This window comes from Gambusia affinis, linkage group LG01 (genome assembly GCF_019740435.1).
Source record: "Gambusia affinis linkage group LG01, SWU_Gaff_1.0, whole genome shotgun sequence".
NCBI classification, from domain to species: Eukaryota; Metazoa; Chordata; class Actinopteri; order Cyprinodontiformes; family Poeciliidae; genus Gambusia; species Gambusia affinis.
In genome coordinates this window covers 41293967-41309632 of record NC_057868.1, presented here as the reverse complement: position 1 = coordinate 41309632, position 15666 = coordinate 41293967, and the positions used below count along the sequence as shown (strand labels likewise).

Genomic DNA, 15666 nt, shown 5'->3' with positions numbered 1-15666 from the left:
CGCCTTCGAGGCGCAGCTCCTTCAGACTAGTCGACAGCAATTAGCAAACATCAGCTGAACTCATTAATGGAGCTGCTGCTCAAAGTAACGCTGGTAAAAACTTTAAAGGGTTAACAGAGGAGCCATGTTGGAATGACTTCCATTCTGTCTGTGTGACAGATTATTAGTTTCTTCAGAAAATGTTCATCATAAACTGGTCCTGTATGAAGTAACACAGCTGAAGATTAGGGTGATGGTAAGAGACCATCCAACCTTAAATCTCTACACATAATCAGAAATCTCCTTAAAACTGATCAACAGTTTAAAGGAAACTTTTCTGCTTTAAGGGCAATAATAATAAACTGGGAAAACAGTTTTTCTTTGGTTATTGAAAGAGTATAATGAATTTTCCAGTATTTTCTTATAAAACATAAATAAAATAAACATTTTTATGCCTTTCAAACGTTTTCTCGTCCTTCTTGGTTAATTGAAAATAAATTTGAATCTAAACGATCCAGTAGTTTTGGTCATAAGTTATTTACCATCAGGATGTCTAGAAAACGCAGCAGCCAGAGTCCTGATCAAACACAAGTCGTGTTTCTCCCTTCATTTAGCTCCCAGTCAAACCCAGATTATAATCTCAGATTCTCCTTCTCGCATATTAATCCCTAAATAATCAATAATGAGAATTCCCCTTCCTCATACATGTTTTGCTGTCTCATCCTGACTCCAGTATCAACACTGATCTCTGGACTACAGGAAGTCATGATGCTGCCATGTTGAACTCTGGAGCCGAGTCGCCCCCTGCTGGGAACCTTCAGGGAGAGTTCCAGTTATTTCCATGTCAGATTTAACTTCAAACCTGAAAACATCCTGATGGAAAACATTTGTAAACCAGCAGTGTGTTTAGTAGGACTAATCCCACTCAGGATTCCTGGTTCTGATCCTGTTCTGTGATAATCTGAACTGGATTATCTCAGAACTGGATACAAGCCCCAGACAGACGGCGGCGCTCCAACTGCCATATTCTCTGTAATCAATAATCCAGATGCTTCATGATGTTTTCATATCTATATTTAAATTCGGCGCTGAACACAGACTGCAGGGGGTTAAATGTCAACACAACTCCAGCAGCGCTAATTAATTATTCATGAGCAGAGATGACATCACACCTTACCTTTCACAATAAGAGCAGTTATTGTAAACAACTCCATGATTCATGATTTTATTGAAAATATTCCAGAACATCTGCAGAAGCTTCAGCAGCTAATTAGCATCATTAGCTGCTAATTGTAGCTAACATTAATTAGCAGATGATGGTCCATTACGTTAGCAACATTAGCAAAGCGGCATTATTAATAAAATATTTTAATATTTTTAGCTTCAAAGAACTGAATCATCCAGAACCAGTTTGAATTTGACCTGAAGCAGCACAGAACCAGAGAGTCCGGGTCAGAACCAGAGAGTCCGGGTCCAGTCTGATATGCCAGCATGTGGTTCTGTAACGGTACTGGATCAGATCGGATCCGTCATCCTAAAAGTTTCCGCCTGGTTCTGGTTCTGCTGGACCAGAGAGCAGAACCAGAATGGATCAGAACTGAAAAGACTTTCATTGGACTAATATTTTTAAATTGACTGCTTTTGCTTAATTTGACCCATTTCAATGTTCTGAATAAAATATCCAAAATGTCCATCAGAACCGGATCATTTAGAGTTTGCAGCATCTTCCTGGAGGCTCCGCCCCCAACATGGCGGCTCCACAGCAAAGTCCAGTTCAAGTCCGGTTTGTAAAGTTCTGGTTCTGCTCATTACTTCTTCCTCCGGACCACGGTCCAGCCATCCTCTTCATCCTGAGGAGGAGGACGTATTGTGCTGAGGGATGGGCAGGACTCCTCACACTCCATGCCCTGCACACGCGCGCACACACACACACACACACACACGCACACACACACACACACACAGGTTATTAATGGCCTAAAAGAAGTTCTAATGAACTCGTTACAAGACTACTTTATGGCTGTGTTGCCTAGCAACCAGTCCCCTGCCTGCGTTTCGCTGTCGATCTCCTCATCGTCCGACTGCTTGGGTGGAGCCGTGACCTTTGCCCTCGGTGTCTTGCTCTGAGTCAGCATGTCGATGGTGCTGCCGAGCTGCTGCAGCGCCCCCTGCTGCCAGAGGGAGAACAGCTGCAGCAGACGCTGCGACACCTGCAGACACCAGACACACCTGGTCAGGCAGCAGCCAATCAGGAGACAGAGCCACAGCTCACAGGTGTGTGTGTGTGTGCGTGGGTGTGTGTGTGTGTGTGTGTGTGTGTACCTGAGGTAAGCTGCCGTCCTCCACCACCGTATCAAACTCCTGATCCATCAGCTGAGACAGAAAATCCTCCACCTCATACTGCTGCAGGTCAGCTGCCCCCCCACCGACACACACACACACACACACACACGTCAGGCTACTGAACTGTGACGTCAGACAGGAAGTGAGGTTCTGTCAGAACATTAAAACGTTCCAACTAAACAATTCTGATTCAAACGGGAAGTTATGGTCAGCCGTTACCATGGAGACGTACCGTTGTCATGGAAATACTGCTGAACTACATCCACCATCCAATCAGCTTTCTGCTGGCCGTAGACGCCTCCAAAGCCGTTGTCCACGGCGATCTGAGGGACAGAGGGACAGTTCAGGGGCAAGAGGTCACATCCGGAACCGGGTCAGAACCGGACCACGTCCAGACTGTACCACAGCTGGAGAAAAATATTAACTTTTTAATATTTCTTATAAAATAAATCATCCGTGGGCTCAGTTCTGATGGGTCAAGCTGGTTCTGATGAGGGAGGAGGTTCGGTTCTGATGGGTCAGGGACGTTTGAATCTGATGTATTTTTCAGAAGGTCCAATCTCAGCCCGAACTTGTTACTGATAGTTAATAAGCCCACTGGGTCAGCGCTAAGCAGTACCAAAACCAGAACCAAAACCTGGATCAGAACTGGATCTTGAGCAGGTGTTTCTGAGACCCAAATCCATCTAAGATCCAGTGGAGCTGAATTAGACCGGTTCGGGCTGAGACGGAACCACCCCAAACAGGAGCTGCTAGCATTAGCCAGATAGTTTCAGCCCACCAATCACGTGTTCCACCTGATTATCCCTCGTCACCTCAGACCCGGTTCCGAACCCGGTAGTTGACCCGGTTCGGAGCTCACCTGTAGAACCGGCCACGTCTGAAGAACCGCCCGAACTCCCTCGGTAAAGAGTTCACGCGATGCCTTGGAGGCCGCCATCTTGAACCTTCTTCTTCTTGATTTTGATTTCGGCTGATGAACAAGGTGGTGCATAGCGCCACCAGGGGGTGAGGAGGACCGAAAACAGCCGGCATCCTTTCATTGATCCCAGTTAGCAGCAAATACAGACAAAATAATGTTCAACATTCATCAGAAGAACATTTTTTTCATAATCTGAGACTTAGAAGGTCAAAGTTAAATATTTATTTAATAAATATTAAGTAGTTCAGAGTTAACTGGACTTTGAGCTCAAATAAATATATCTGAAGCTAAATCTTTATCTGGCTAAATAATATTTATGGAGCTAAATATTTAGCTTGCTTCCTAATGTTTAAATGGGAAATGTGACATTTATAAATGAATGAACAACATGGTGAAAATATGACTAAAACAACAAACTCCCATTGGTTTCTCTTATGAAAGGCTAAACAACACAAATTATTGCTAGTAATTTTTGACTGTATAGCTTTATAAATGACAAACCATAAAACTTAAGCATGAACTAGAAGTCACTGGTTCATCTGTGAACCTGGTTCTGGTCCGCTACCCACCAATCCACAGTGGACCTACAGGAACTGCTTCAGGTCAACATTCTCATTTTTTCTTCACTTTATTATTTTTTTTAATTCTGAATAAATATGAGATTATTTCTCCTATTTTGTTGATTACTAGCAGAACCAGAGCCCTGAAGGAATCAGTTCTGACCACCTGAACAGAACCAGTACCACCTCACTGAGACCCAAACACTGAAACCAGAACATTTGAAATTAAATCATTTATTCACAGAGAGATTCACAGGAATGTTAGAGGTTCTGGTTCTGTGGACTGAAGTTCTGTTTCACTGAGATGCTCAGAACCTGAACTTCAGAACCAGAACCCAGAACTGACCATCACATGTTCCATGGAAACAGGCTGAAGCAACAGGTGAGCTCCTCAGGTAACCTCTCCTGCAGTTCACCCATTTCTTAGAAAACATTTAGTGTAAAACTTTTATTGTGAAAAGTCAGACTCTGGCAGGAAGTGCTCAGGTGTTGTCAGTGATGTCACAGACCCCCACCAGGCAGAATGATGTCCCCATGTTCAATGTTGCCATGGCAACATGACTGAGCTCCACACATCCCCTGAACGCAACATGTCTCTACTTCCTGTCTGACCTAAAGTCTGGTTTTCACAATTAAAGCTCAGTGTCTTCATGATAATGATGGTGATGATGTCATCAGGCTCTTCTCTGGTTGGCTGAGGCCTGAGGAGAGAAAACAGGATTCTTCATCATCACCCTCATCATCATCTCATCTTGGTCATCATCATCATCATCATCATCATTGCGTGGCTCTGGTCAGGGCTCAGATGTTTCCGTTGGGGTCAGGATGAGTTCAAGTATCAAATCAAGGTTTTGTTCTTCGTCACTAGAAACGCTGAAATGTTTCTTGCCTCCAGCAGGTGGAGCTACTGAGTTCTGTCGGGTTCGATCTTGGTGTCTCCGTTGGGTTTGTCCGTCTTCTGGGACAGTGTGGCTGCCTGGACAACCGCCTGCAGCGCAGCAACATGGCGGTTAGAGCAACGGGGAACCACAACAACAACCACCTGAGAAGAACACCTGGATTCTCACCTTGAAGCTCCTCTTCCTCTTCTGGACGTTCTGCTCCGGGTGGAAGACGATGACGTAAACTTTGGGCATGTACAGCATCCCCAGAGAGACAGAAGCACTGAGGGACATGGAGACGGTCAGGGTGGCAGTCTGGATGAACATCTGAGGAGACAGAGACCCGAACTGAACAGAACCACCCTCATGTCTGCAGAACTCCTTCAGAAACAAAGAAAACAATCAAAGAATATCTTGGAGAGCAGAGAGACCCCTGCTCAGTTTTTTATACAAAAGTCCACTTGTTTCTAGTACGACCATAAATTTGATGCACATCTGCTAGCAGCAGCGAGGAAGCCAAGTCCACCTCGCTGCAGCAAACAGGAAGTGGCGGGACGGACGGTCTCAAACCTTATTTGGAAATGGGACCATTGCACTCCGGAAGTGAAGGGGGCGCTATTTCCTATATTATCTGCGGACTTCCGTTTTTATTTTCTTTTGAAATCTGTGATATATCTTCACCTTCAGGAAGGATTTTCACTCTCAGCATGTATTTAAACTTCTGAATCAGAATACCACAAAGTCTTTATTATTTACTATTAATTTCGGCATTTCTGGCATCGTAAAAGATAAATTATCTTATAATTTCCTTCCTGTTTGCTGCAGTGAGGTCCTTCTCGATGAATTTGCTTCTCTCTGTGAACTGGATGTTAATTTCTGCTTCTAAATGATCTGACTGGGCACTGGGGAAAATATGTTTTCAGTTACGTTGTTCTAAAAGTAGTTAGCTTAACAGTAAAACTATTCAGGCCTATAATAGCATCTCAATGCTAACCATGTAGCATTGAGATGCTAATGCTAACATCAATGTCCACAGTCTACATTTCTGCAGAAGCTCCATGAATGATCAGGGCTTCCTCAAACCCTTTGCTCCCATCTGCTGGTTTTAGAACAGATTAAAAATTATAAATATCTCTGTTGCTGAGATCCGATTTATTCAATAATTTAGCAACAAAAAGAGTTTTGAATTTAGAATGTTGCTTACTTTGTTGACAAAATACAATTAATTAATTAAAAACCCTCCAATTAACTCGAGTCCCCCCACTGGTTCATTAATATTTATATTTATGGTGAACATGTGTGTATTGTGTGTGTGTGTGTGTGTGTGTGTGTGTGTGTTAGTTGCTTAGCCATAGCTGTGGGGCTGGTTCTTCACTAACCCCCAGCATTATGAGGACATTTGTAGCTGTGAGGACGTTTTACCACACAATATAAAAAGCTAATTTGTGGCGCACACTGTTAACTATATAACTACATTACGCCTTCATCTTGTACCTGATGTGAAAGCATAAATACTTTTAGGAAAAAAAAAGATCATTTGTGGGTTGGGGGTAGGTATAAACTTGAGGAGGTTAGGGTTAGGGAACAGGTCAAAGTTAGGCTGCAGAAACTAAAGGGACTCAATTCAAATCCACAGGAGTAAAGTGAGTCAGGAAAGTGTGTGAAGCTAAAAGCTCCTGCAGCAGTAATCCTCTCCCAGCTCCTGTTGGTTCTGTTGTTCTCAGATAAAAAGCTTCTCTTAAATCCTCCTTCATGAAGCACCCAGAACCGAGAGAGGAGGAGGTCCGGCTGTTATCAGAGAACCACAGAAGAAGAACCGGCGTGTGACCTGTTGTTGTTTGCAGCTCCTCTCATTCATGTTTTCATGAATTATTCTCTTTGAAACTTTCCAAGCAGCTGCTGAAACATCCTGGAGAGTCTCTGTGTTCTGCTGCAGCCTCCATCTTTAATCCTGCAGAGGAGCTTTTATTTTGTCGGATCAGCAGTTCTGAAAGCCTCTTTCCTCCGCCCTGATATTTTGGTCTTTTTGTCTCTTTTGTTGGGGCGTTGGGCCTCGTTACGTGTCGGTTCTAATCTGTATAATCCGACCTGAAAGTGTCTGTGCGGTTTATTAGTCGCATAACGGACCCGTCCCCCCCAGCGCTGCTGACCCACACAGTCCAGCCTCCACCTGGTTTCTGTCTGCAGTGACAGGATGGAGCCGGGTTCCTCTGGTCCGCTCACCTCTGCTCCGGCTTTGATTGTTGTTCTGGGGAACACTAACCAGAAGATTCTGGAGAACCTGCAGGAACCAGAACTGAACCAGAACAGTTCAGACCTGAAGTCGGTTTGTTTGAAGCAGCGGTTCTTAACTTTTGTTGAGGTACCACCAGTTTCACATGCGCTTTCACTGAACCCCTTAGTGATAAATAAAATATGATTTTTTTCCAAATTCAAGACATAAGTATATGTTTTTTTACTTTTGTACAAAATGATCGTCACCTTGTTCAAAGAACAAAACCAACACAGTGCCTGAACTCACAACGAACTACATTATTACTTTATTCTGGCCCCCAAACATATTTTGTTACTATTTTACTAATTTAAAAGAAATTTGGATTTTATTTGAGGAATTTAACATTTTTAATAATAATGTTTTTAAATGTAATTAGTTTTTTGTCGTTTTGAATCCACAGAATAAAGCGTTGCCCAAATGGCACACCTGCAAATCCGTGTGATTCTGCTGTTGTTTTAGGGAGACCCGTTCAGAAAGCCGTGGCTTCACCTTGGCAAGAGCTGCTCTCATCTCACCTTCACAGCAAAGTCTGTTCCTTCTCTTCTTCTATTGCTCGACAGATTTAGTATGGATTCAAATAGGTTAAGAACCACTGGTTTAAAGGAACACAGCTGATTCCTCTGACTGAACTCTCTGTGGTTCTTCCTGGTTCCTCTGGGTTTCCTCTGGTTCTGGCCAAATCTAACCAACTCACTTGAAGTCTGGTCCGGTTCTAAGCAACTAACTGAAGTCCAGTCCCGTTCTTACCTTCTCGGTGGACTGAGCGGTACCAAAGAAGATGGGGACGAAGGCCAGCCAGACGATGCAGGTGGTGTACATGGTGAAGCCGATGGGCTTCGCTTCGTTGAACGTTTCTGGAACGCCTCGGCTCTTCACGGCGTAAACCGTACATGTTACCTAGCAACAGAGGACGCAATGCAGTTTCTTACAAACAGAAATATTCAGGTTCCCTCCCAACAGACGTCACAGATGCAAATGACAATTAAAGTCCAGTTCTGGTGTTTGATCTGGCTTTGAAGGAAAACCCCAGAGCTTAGAACTGTAAAGCACGTTGGTGGAACCATCATGCTGAGGGAAAGTATTTTTTTACCATGAGAACGATGCTGTAGCTCAGGCAGCAGATGATGGACAGGTCCGACATGTCACACTTGAGGATGCCTCGGGCCAGGTCTGGGTTTGGTGGGCGGAGCTCCTCGTAGTCGATGATGGTGTGAGGAGGAACCACAGCGAACCACACGAACACGCCCAGAACCTGACGGACAGCCAGGTGTCACACAAGGTACCTGCAGGTCACGTGACCTGCGTCCACTTACCTGGACAGAAATGAGGATGAAGGTGATAGCGAGCTGGGAGGTGGGGCTTATGAATTTGGGAGGAGTCACCGACTTCTTGCCCTGTTCGAAGATTCTGTAAATGCGGTTGGTTTTGGTTAGCATGGCGGAGTAGGTGATGGCCATGCCGAGGCCCAGCAGGAGGCGCCGGAACGCACACACCACCACACCTGGCTCCGCGATCATCAGGAAGGTGATCAGGTAAATCAGAAAGATACCTGGATGGAGAGAGATGATTACTGCTGATGACATCACTCATGCTGACGAGGACGTCTCTCACACCAATGATGATGTCATCCATACTGATGATGTCACACAGCAGCATGTGGTTTGGTCAGTCTCCAGTTTTCACAAATATCGGGTTTTGGTGATACTAACTCCCATCTGCAGGTGGCAGTATTTCTGACTTGTTCTCCTCTACTGCCTGATTTGATGTCCATCTATAGTCCGTGATCATTCTTAACGTCATACATGAGTGAAAATATCTCAACATGTCCAGCAAGTATTGCTAAAGTACCACCAGAAAATCTGTCAATTTGACGGCAAAAATCACAAAAGTAATTGTGAAATCCTGGAGCGACCGATCAGCAAACTCACCGGTCAGGAGGACGTAGCTCAGCTCTCTTCCGGACGCCCTGACGATAGGGGTGTCGTTAAAGCGAATGAAGGTTACCACCACGGCGCTGGTTGCTAGGATACCCAGCATGGCGAGAGAGGCGGGCACCAGGGCCCAGGGAGAGTTCCACTCCAGCTTGATGATGGGCGTGGGACAGCAGGCCGTCCGGTTGGGGACGGGCCGCATGTCCGTTGGACACATTTCACAGGTGAACTCGTCCAACTGGTACTGGTACCCGTCACAGAGCTGCAAGCAGGTGGGACACATGTTTCATTCCTTTTACCTCACTTCCTGTGACCATGTTCCAGTAGTGGCAGCAGGACGGCCGGCTCCGGGTACCTCGCAGTGCCAGCAGCAGGGAACTCCCTTCACCATCTTCTTCCGCTCTCCGGGTTTGCAGGGGAAGCTACAGATGGACTCTGGGACGGATTTGTCTCCTCCGGACCACTGCATCTCCTCCAGCTGCAGAAACACACACTGGGTCAGAGACAGAAACGTCCTGCGGTCCGACCTTCATCGCACCGACGCACATTGAGCCTCAGGTTGTTGGTCCACTGGCCGATGACATGGTAGCCAGGGTGGCTGTGGTTGGTCATCTGAAACTGGAAGATATCGTAGCGTCCTGGAGCGTCCCCGTTCTCGTTGAACAGAACGCTGGTCCCAGCACTACCTGGAAGACAGAGAAACGGATGGTAGTTTTACTGGGAGTACTGGGATCTGGACCAGAAATATAGAAGCTCTCTAGTCCTACGGATCATATAAAACACCTTAAACAAACATTCACTCAGCCACACTAACACGCACACTTTCACACACAAACACATCAGTAGGCACCTTGCTCAAAGGCACATCATCCGGAAGGATTTTGGAGTTGAACCGATTGCAAAGCCACGACTCTTTACAGTGAAACAGATAAGGCTGCAGCAGGGCCGTGCAGAGACCTTTGGAGGGCTCAGAGTTAAAAAGGGGCCCATTGACCAAGATCTTAAAACACCCAACAACTTCACAGCAACAACCCGTATTAATCAAGAATCAATAATTAATCGGATCATACTGGATCACCATGAGGCGCAATGCAAAACACATCTAGTCCATGTTTCCCCAACATCATGTTTCTGTTTCTGCTCAGCTGATCTGAGACTGAAGCTGTTAAACAGACCATAGGAGAGAAGGTCAAAGGTTATGAAGCTATGAAATAAGAACATGTGCTGAGATTTTACTAAATACGTCCTGCTACTTCTGTTTAACTTCTACAACAACTTGGCTGCAGAATGATTTAAAAATCAGAAGGTTCACTCTACATCCGTTTTCTATGTTAGAACCTCTAGATAAGGTTGAGAAATCAAGGCAAAGAAAACTCAGAAAATGCTGGTAGGGGCCATTCAGGGGCCTCCAGACATTCAGGGGCCTCCAGACATTCAGGGGCCTCATGAATGGTTGAATTGTTCCACAGATCGTAGATCTAAACCTGTAGCATCATTTATTGAGAATGACAAAGTTATTAAATTTTATTTAATGAATCCAGCAGAGAAAAAATGTAGGATTTAATTACGAAGTTTACTTTGTAAAAGTTTAAAAAAATCATCTGGATACTTTGGTTGTTGTGTTACCATGGCTACAATCTAATCTTTGTGTTTGAGCTGGTTTGTTCATAAATACATCAGACCAAATAATAACCAATAATCAGTGATTGATTTTAAATCAGACAGGTAAGCATGGAGTCATTATTTGACAGCCAGACTAGTTTATTGCTGAGGCTCAAGCAGGCCTCCTGACACACAGATTAAAAAAAGATTAAAAATGTAAATAAAAAAAGAAAAAGTCAAAAAGGGCGCTAGGATAAAAGGGGCGGGGGCCCAAGCCCCCTCCGCCCCCCAAGCGTGTGCCTGGGTTTCATACAAAACACACATATATTAATAAACCACATAACCATCTGGGTCTTTCATGAGATCCTTATTGTCTGTAAATATTTCATCAGTTGAATCAAAGCAGGTTCTTCTGTAGATCGTCTGTTTGCTGTCATGTAGCCTGCAGATCATCACTGCTGCAGCTTCTCATCTTTAGTTTCTGAGTCTGAGAACCAAAGAGTCAGATAAGGATGAAGACTAAAGGTCCATTCCAACCAGCCCTGTTCAGTCCAACTCCAGTCCAACTGTCCGGTTCTTCAGGGGAGGTTTGAATGCATGAATGTTTGAATCAACTCTGAGGCAGATGGAAAAAACAAACTCCTACAAACCTAGAACTGGGTTTGGTTGAAGTGAACTCTGGTGCATTTTGAATTCATATGTGAACACCAAGCGCATCGAAGACCACTCCAAAACCGGGAGGGGGACCACAGTACAGGGAATTCTGGGTAAATACAACCAAATCAAACTGGATGATTTGCGTCTCATAAACGGACGGCACTGTAGGTCTCTACTGACTAGCCTGAGACGCTGAATTCATTAAGGAGAGTCGGGAATTTGGTGCGGTCCACTTATATCAGCTCTGTCTCTCCGCTCACTTACCATTGAAGTTGACGGCTCTGATGTAGTCGAGCAGCAGGCGCCCCTCCACCGGGTCCATACTGCTGCAGACCCCGTGGCTGTTGGGACAGAGGTCTTGGTGCATGTTGTGCAGAGCGTAGGCGACGGCATAAACGGCATCGATCACAAACTGAACTTTCCCCTCCTGCTCGTAGGACGAGTCCTGACCAATTCGTTCTCCTCCTGCAGACAGATGCGCCGTAATGAGGGAACACCTGAGACCTTCACACATCTCTCTCTGTGAGTACCTGTGCACTTCTTCTTGTCTGAGTCCAGTTTGATTCCAGGACGGGTCAATTTGCACCTGAAGTCGTCCTCCCAGAACTCGGCGAACCAGATGTTCCTGCGGTTGTTCTCCAGGGACCGAGACATGAAGTACTGATCAAAGCCTGTAGAACAAACACAACAGATGAGAACCCTCTAAAGCCCTCTAGATCAGCGAGTCTCAATTCCAGTCCTCAGTTCCCACTGCCTGCATGTTGTAGTTGTGTTTCTGCTCCAGAACATCTCCTTCAGATGATTGCATGACCTCCTATGCAGCCATCAAGTGCTGCAAAAGGCTGTTAGTCACTCACTTAGTCCAATCAGATGTGTGGCAGAAGGAAACCACCTATAACATGCAGGACAGTGGACCTTGAGGACTGGAATTGAGAAACACTTTTCTGGAATCCTCCAGAACCAGGTGATCCTTGACCAGGTGCGTTCAGTTCTACCGTCAATCGAGGCCCGCTTAGGCAGGATGGTGACAGCGCCTTCTGCAACGTCTTCTAGCTCGGCGATTGGTGAGCTCTTGGCCCCCCAGCTGTCTGACCCAACAAAGAGGAAGTGACCTGTCAGGTTAGCCTGCCTCGCTGCTTCAAGAACACGCCTACCAGAGAGAAAAAGGAATCAGCCTCAAGTCTCATGACCACACCAACCAGGCGTAAAGGGAAGAGGTGAGTGTCTCTGGTGGATTACTTGATGTCGTCCTCGTTGGCAAAGATGATGACTCCTCTGGCATTACTGGTCTCCATCAAACGTTTGATAATCTTATCAAACTCGCCCTCAGCTGGCTCTCGGGGGATCTTCACCGACTGGGCAATGCACACCCCACCTGGTGGAGAGACATAGGCAGGTCAGAGGCAGGTGACAGACCGGTCAGAGATAGGTGGGATAGGAGCGTCCCTACCGGCCTCTCTGGAGATCTGCATGAAGGCCTCCACGCCGCTCTCGCCGTAGTTGCCCTCGGACGCCAGCGTGGAGACGTAGTTCCAGCCCAGAGCCTTGACGATGTCCAGCATGGCCTGGGCCTGGTACGAGTCCGGCGGAACGACCCGGGAGAAGAAGTCGTAGCGGTTGTTGTCGCTGAGCTCTGGAGCTGTAGACGCGTAGCTCACTTGAGGAATCTGGAATTCAGAACCAGAACCAGAACCGGAACCCAGTTCAGAGGCGACAGTGGGACGAGTGGTGGAGGAGCGGAGACCAGAACCACTCAGACAGATTAGTGTTGTGTAACAGCTGAGCTCAAAGTGGGCCAGCTCTTCAATCACATTAACACTCAGAGTGATTAACAGAGACCTTCTTAACGAGCGGACCTCGTTATGACAGCAACCTCATCATCATCATCTGAGGAAGAGGAGGAAGCCTGAGCTGCAGAGCTTCATATCAAGAAAAACCATTCCCTTATTTAGTAGGTTCTACTGGGTTCCACTAGTTTCTACTGCAGTCCATTGGGTTCTACTGGTTTTAACTGGGTGTTATGGTACTCCACTAGGTTCCAGTAGGTGGTATGGGGCTCCACTATCCTTCATTGAATCTTTATTATTCATTTCATGGAGGAAGTCATTCAGACCACTTCACAGGTCCGACATCTTTGGTAGAACGTCTTCATGATGCTGATCTCAAACTGAAACTAACTGTCCTCTGATGGTTACTCTGTCTCACCTCTCGTCTAGTTTCCTCTACCTGTTCCTCACCTGTCTCTCTCTGACCCGTCTCTGTCTCTCACCTCGAACAGCCGCAGGATGTTGGCCACCATGATGGACACGGAGCTGGCCGACGCTCCGATCACGCCCACCACCCTCTCCGGTTTGCGGATGAGGGGCGGCTCGCCGTTGGAGCAGCGGATGTCAGACGTGTCCTTCTGGATCAGCGCCTGGACGAAGGTGAGGGACTGCTCCAGGGCGTAGGTGTCCCTGGAGCAGGTGTCCAGGATGCGGGCGCCCAGCGTGATGTTGGGCAGCAGCTCGGGGTCGCTGTTGATCTGGTCCAGGGCGTACAACATGGCCTCCATGCGGTGGATGCCCTTCTCCTTCTTCAGCTCGCCGCAGTTCACGCCGTGGGGGCCGCGGGCATGGATGGGGAACAGCCCCCCAAGAGTGATGTCACCAGGCAGCTTGATGGAGTGGGGGTGGAAGTGCTGGTGCGAGGCCTGCGCCTGCCCCGCCGGGTCACAGGTCCAGATCCAGAGAGCCAGCAGGAGGCGGGGCCACAGGGCGCCGAGGCAACCAGCGGCAACAACGTCAGGACAGAGGGAGCAGGGGGCGGGGCCTGATGATGTCATGCTGAGGAGAAGTTCAGCATGGACCGTTCATCCTGACCTGGACACCTGGGGACACGGCAACCAGTCAACGAGATGGAACACGACCCGATACAAGTCACATGATCCGTATCGAGTCACATGATCCGTATCGAGTCACATGATCCGTATCGAGTCACATGACTCCTTACACGATCAGACATGAGTTGAGACTCAGCTTTTATTTTGGTAGTCCACTTCTGGCTATTTTCAGGTGAATTTGCATATTGTTTAAATATTTTGCTCTGAATATTCTCCAGCCCCCAAAATAAAAATAAAATAATAAAAAGTGATTTCTGTTCTTCTGATCACTGACGAATCAGGATCGATCAGATGCAGCGACTCATCAATTTATATCAACTGGTTTTAAAAAAGGGCTGCACAGTGGTGCAGTTGGTAGAGCTGTTGCCTTGCAGCAAGAAGGTCCTGGGTTCGATTCCCGGCCCGGGGTCTTTCTGCATGGAGTTTGCATGTTCTCCCTGTGCATGGTGGGTTCTCTCCGGGTTCTCCGGCTTCCTCCCACAGTCCAAAAACATGACTGTCAGGTTAATTGGTCTCTCTAAATTCTCCCTAAGTGTGTGTGTGTGTGAATGGTTGTGTGTCTCTGTGTTGCCCTGCGACAGACTGGTGACCTGTCCAGGGTGACCCCGTGACCCAGCCTTTCGCCCAGAACACAGCTGGAGAGGAACCAGCAACCCTCCTGACCCCATTAGGGTGAACAGGAAATGGATGGTTTTAAAAAATGAATTAGGAAGAAGGTGTTAATTTGTCCGGTAATAAATTTTAGTTTTGATCAGAAAACTGGAAATCAAAGAAAATAAAAACTTGAACGATCAATAAAGTTCTGATTTAATTAACTGGTTTCTGCGGTTTGATCCACTTTATGGGCCAACTGGTGAGAAAAATAAAGTTAAATACCTGCGAACTGAGCCGCTCCGTTCGGTCCGTACAGAGACCCGCAAAAACCCGCAGAAAGAGCCGCAAACAGCGGCGCTGCGCCCCGCGGAGCCGCAACAGCCTGAGGAGAGAGGAAGAGTCCGGCTGCTGCGGCAGGCAGCGGAGGACTGGACACCTGTCTGTCTGTCTGTGTGTCTGTCTGTCTGTCTGTGTGTGTGTCTGTCTGTCTGTCTGTCTGTGTGTCTGTGTGTCTGTCTGTGTCTGTGTGTCTGTCTGTCTGTGTGTCTGTCTGTCTGTCCGTCGCTGGTCTGTATCCCTGTGAGGACCAGCTCTGTCGGCGGAGCAGCAGGATTTCTGCTACTGAGGACTCTGGTGACGTCACGCGGGAATAATTGTTCATTAATTATGGAACTAGTCGGAGGGGCGGGGCTTGGCTCTCTGACAGGTTTAATAGTAAAAATCTGACCGAACCCGAACCTCAGTCCAGAACCAGCAGGTCCAACAGAACCTCAGACATGACCGGATGTTCACAGGAGTTCTTCAGGTCCTTCAGGAGAACCGGATCGCCTGAATCGGATCACTAACAGAACCGGACTGCCACATGACTCCTCCGATTTTTGGCTCCTGAAATTAATTTATTAGTAAAAAACTTTAATATCCATTATTATTGATTAATTTATATATACTCTAAATAGAGAATAATTAATGTTTTTATGGCTTATGGTTTTATTAGGTTCAATAAAACTATTTTCAGCTCATAAAAAGGTCTCTGAATTAAAC

General features: G+C 46.6%; 2 protein-coding genes across 4 annotated transcripts; both read right to left on the bottom strand.

Annotated features, from left to right (window-relative positions):
* Nucleotides 1–1188: 1188 nt before the first annotated feature.
* Nucleotides 1189–3326, bottom strand: tsr2 (TSR2 ribosome maturation factor). Its single transcript, XM_044131567.1, has 5 exons — nt 3185–3326; nt 2555–2645; nt 2302–2393; nt 2028–2189; nt 1189–1886 (listed from the first exon to the last, which is right to left on the bottom strand). The coding sequence occupies exons 1-5, from the start codon at nt 3314–3316 to the stop codon at nt 1788–1790; spliced, it is 576 nt and encodes a 191-aa protein (XP_043987502.1). The 5' UTR covers nt 3317–3326; the 3' UTR covers nt 1189–1787.
* A 696-nt stretch (nt 3327–4022) lies between these two features.
* On the bottom strand, nt 4023–15246 carry grm6a (glutamate receptor, metabotropic 6a). Of its 3 annotated transcripts, XM_044131238.1 has the most exons (16): nt 14908–15246; nt 13420–14019; nt 12601–12817; nt 12390–12525; nt 12146–12300; nt 11681–11821; nt 11415–11615; nt 9438–9577; nt 9247–9369; nt 8889–9153; nt 8274–8509; nt 8051–8212; nt 7708–7857; nt 4872–5012; nt 4694–4792; nt 4023–4505 (listed from the first exon to the last, which is right to left on the bottom strand). In XM_044131238.1, the coding sequence occupies exons 2-15, from the start codon at nt 13972–13974 to the stop codon at nt 4709–4711; spliced, it is 2706 nt and encodes a 901-aa protein (XP_043987173.1). In that variant the 5' UTR covers nt 13975–14019; nt 14908–15246; the 3' UTR covers nt 4023–4505; nt 4694–4708. The 3 variants fall into 3 exon arrangements, with proteins under 3 accessions (XP_043987173.1, XP_043986998.1, XP_043987081.1); XM_044131063.1 differs by having other exon boundaries at nt 4023–4792; nt 14908–15244; XM_044131146.1 differs by lacking the exon at nt 14908–15246 and having other exon boundaries at nt 4023–4792; nt 13420–14055.
* Nucleotides 15247–15666: the final 420 nt, after the last annotated feature.